This window comes from Cucurbita moschata, unplaced genomic scaffold (assembly GCF_002738365.1).
Source record: "Cucurbita moschata cultivar Rifu unplaced genomic scaffold, Cmos_1.0 Cmo_Scf00022, whole genome shotgun sequence".
Lineage (NCBI taxonomy): Eukaryota > Viridiplantae > Streptophyta > Magnoliopsida > Cucurbitales > Cucurbitaceae > Cucurbita > Cucurbita moschata.
Genome location: NW_019268538.1, coordinates 543,663 through 547,005, shown reverse-complemented (window position 1 = coordinate 547,005; position 3,343 = coordinate 543,663). Strand labels below are relative to the sequence as shown.

Here is a 3,343-nt window from a genome sequence, read left to right as displayed (position 1 = left end):
AAAAAAAAAAAAAAAAAAAAAAAAAAAAAAAAAAAAAAAAAAATGGTACCTTTGTCTCCCAATTGATAGTCCTCCCATCTCAACTCTTCGTGACTTTTATCTTTGTAAGCAGGCATGGCTGATATAGACTCCAACTTTCCAGCTGCTTGAGTACTGCCACTTCCAGAATCTGGCTCAGTTGTTGGTGCATATGGAGTTACTCTACTGCCCCCACGCTGTCCACCAAAACCTGCCTGCCCAAAACCACTAGTCCCAAACGTAGTAGTGGACTGTGCTCCTGTATTAAATTCAAAAGAACGCGTATTCAATACCAATGAAGCAAAAAATTCCATAGCTCCAAAAGAAATATTAATTGCAATAACTAGTAAGATACTTCAGACTGCCTCACCAAAGGGAGAACTCTGCGCTCCAAAAGGAGATGCATTAGTGCCAAAAGTGCTGCTACCAAATGCAGAAGTGGACTGGCCAAAAGCAGGAGTGGACCCAAAGCTAAAGGATGGACTGCTAGAAGCTCCAAAAGCAGGAGTACTTGAAGCCCCAAAAGCAGGAGTACTAGAAACTCCAAAAGTAGGAGTACTAGAAGCACCAAATCCACCTCCAGATCCAAAAACAGGGGTGCTTAATGAACCAAATGAACTCCCAGTACTACCAAATGCAGGAGTGCTTGTAGAACCAAAGGCAGGAGTGCTTGTAGCACCAAAGGCTGGGGCGCTGGCAGCGCCAAATGCAGGGGTGCTTGTGGCGCCAAAGGCTGGCGTGCTTGTGGCACCAAAGGCAGGGGTACTCGTGGTGCCAAATGCTGGGGTGCTGCTTGTGGCACCAAAGGCAGGAGTACTTGTCGTGCCAAAGGCAGGAGAGTTAGTAGCTCCAAATGCAGGCTGACTAGGGGCACCAAAAGGTGATGAACCAAAGACATTGCTTCCAAATGCTGGCTGAGATTGCTGGCTTGTGCTTCCAAATGCTGGCTGAGACTGCTGGTTTGTGCTTCCAAATGGATTTGTTTGGGCAGGAGTAGATCCAAAGCCTCCAAACAGGGGCTTCTGCCCAAAAATGGAGGAACCTGCCAGAAAAGAGGGCAACATAATTAAACCCATAGAATAAATGGAATATAAGTGATCAAATAATTTCAAATTTTCCTAGTTGCAATCTGTGTTCTGACTTGAATGCCATTTAACAAAAGTAATGGTAGGGAATATATAGTGGCTTCATCAAAAAGAATATGCAAAGAAAAAGTATCAAACAATTCCTAACTAAAAGAGTCGATGTATTATCAAACAATATAACACTAGAAACCTTCACCAAAGGAAGATAATAAATACATGCATATAAGCAGGGATAGAGAGCAATCATTACAATTAACACATTTCACAATCGCAAAAGGAAAATTTTGAAAAGTTAATTGACTTCCATGTTATTTTTCATTATTCAATTTAATTCTAAAATTGCTATAACCATTCATTCAGCTCTTCGAAACGAATAAGTCTACACATGGAAGAAATTTGTTCACATAATGATATGAACTCTCTCGTGTTCATTGAAGAAATGGTCAACTCAACATAAAATATATATTGAAGAACTGCGTTTGCAGAAAAATGATTGTTTAAGAACACAATGAAAATTTCTTATAGCTGAATAACCAAAATAAAATGCATGTACAATCCGCCAAATATTTGATCATATCCATGTAAAAGCACTAGCATCGCTGAAGCTCTTATAGGGTCAGTGAAGAACTGATCATCAGCGGACAAAAGACAATTACTTATAGACATACCTCCAAATGATGAAGACGATGAACTACCAAAAGCAGGAGTTGATGATGATCCAAAAGTGGGAGCTCCAAAAGCCGGCGATGAGGAACCACCAAATGTTGTGGTTGAAGAAGCAAAGGGGGAAGAAGACTGGGCTGCCCCAAACACACCTGTTGCTGTACCACCAAACACTGAATTTCCTGCCTGTGAGCCAAATGGTGATGTACTGCCGAAGGGCTTAGGTGCAAAAGGATTACTACTTGCGTTGGCAGTTTGCCCAAAGACTGGTTGAGATCCAAAAGGGCTACTAGACGGTTGCCCAAAAGCTGAGTGTCAAAACAATCCCCACTTAGTACAAGACCTTAGAATTTCGATCGGTGCAATAGCTAAAGAAAGTTAAAAAATACTTCTACCAAAACTTTCCACTTGATTCCTTCCCTTCTTTTTCAAATGAAAAACAAAAAACAATTATTCTACCCAACTTAAAGATGAAACATAGGTTGAGATAGATCGGCAGCTTAACAAATATGATGCAATTAGGATAACAAACCTATGCGAAAATGCGAAGACAAGCACCAATTCCTTAAAACGTAAAATAAAAGAAATACTTACGGTTGGGAGAACCGAACATCCTTCTTAATTAATCCCCAGACGCAACTGAGTTGGTTCGCCACTGATCTCGAAATGGAAAAGAAACAGAATCCAAATCAATCAATCATGGAGCAAACAACATAAAACAAAAGCCTCCACTACCACCAGCACTGAGTCACAAACCGCAAAAACAAACATAAATCATCTTCTTACTCTTACCAACAGTGAAGCAAGAAAATCAATATTCAATACAGCACACCACACAACTAGTTCAACGACAATCAAACATCCCAGTAGGTAAAACAAAAGTGCATCCAGAATCGAGAACACGCCCCCAAGAAAGCATTCAACAACGGAATGACCAAACTCAAGGTAAGCATACAGTAAATAAAAAACACGACGGAGCATGCGGAATCCATTAAGTTGAGCAGAATTTCCGATTGCCAATTTGGAATCAACAACAGCATCGATTAACACACACACATATAAAAAAAATCGCGATTAAAAACCAAAATCCAGTCACACACGAAGAAGAAACCCGTAGCATCAAACCATTCAAGAAAGGACCAAAAAACGCAGCTGCCTCCAATAAGGAAACGAGAAATTGGAGCATAGAAAACAGCAAAAGAAGGGGAGGGGAGAAGAAAAATGCGGGAAGATAGGGATTGGGAAGAGGAAGAGGAGTGGGCATAGATCTGCATAAGGGAAAGAGAAGCTTACCGAATCGATATCGTGAGCATAGGCAGTGAGGTCGAGAAGGAGGAAACAAGAGAAGGCTACCAGATGAAGAAGGAATAAACGAGGGATGAAACCACGTTATTTAAATGGGAAAACTCCGTACTCACTAATCCGCATTCAAAACTAATCCTCTTACCACACCGTTTTGCTTCCCCTAATCTCGTTTTACTCCCAAATTACTTGATATTATTAGTGAAGATTTTCTTTTATTATTTTTTACATTTTTATTCCAATCAAATTAAAATTTTTAAGTATTCACTAAAACT

At 40.1% G+C, this 3,343-nt stretch overlaps 1 protein-coding gene across 3 annotated transcripts in view; it reads right to left on the bottom strand.

Annotated features, from left to right (window-relative positions):
* The window catches only part of LOC111459600 (nuclear pore complex protein NUP98A-like), a 12,542-nt gene extending 9,405 nt beyond the window's left edge, over nucleotides 1-3,137 (bottom strand). For all 3 annotated transcript variants that reach the window (XM_023102585.1, XM_023102584.1, XM_023102586.1), the window contains exons 1-5: nucleotides 3,060-3,137; nucleotides 2,361-2,421; nucleotides 1,772-2,074; nucleotides 389-1,060; nucleotides 50-277 (exon numbers count right to left, since the gene is read on the bottom strand). In XM_023102585.1, the coding sequence (XP_022958353.1) occupies nucleotides 50-277; nucleotides 389-1,060; nucleotides 1,772-2,074; nucleotides 2,361-2,379 (1,222 nt within the window). In that variant the 5' untranslated portion in view covers nucleotides 2,380-2,421; nucleotides 3,060-3,137. The remainder of the gene's footprint in view (nucleotides 1-49; nucleotides 278-388; nucleotides 1,061-1,771; nucleotides 2,075-2,360; nucleotides 2,422-3,059) is intronic.
* Nucleotides 3,138-3,343: the final 206 nt, after the last annotated feature.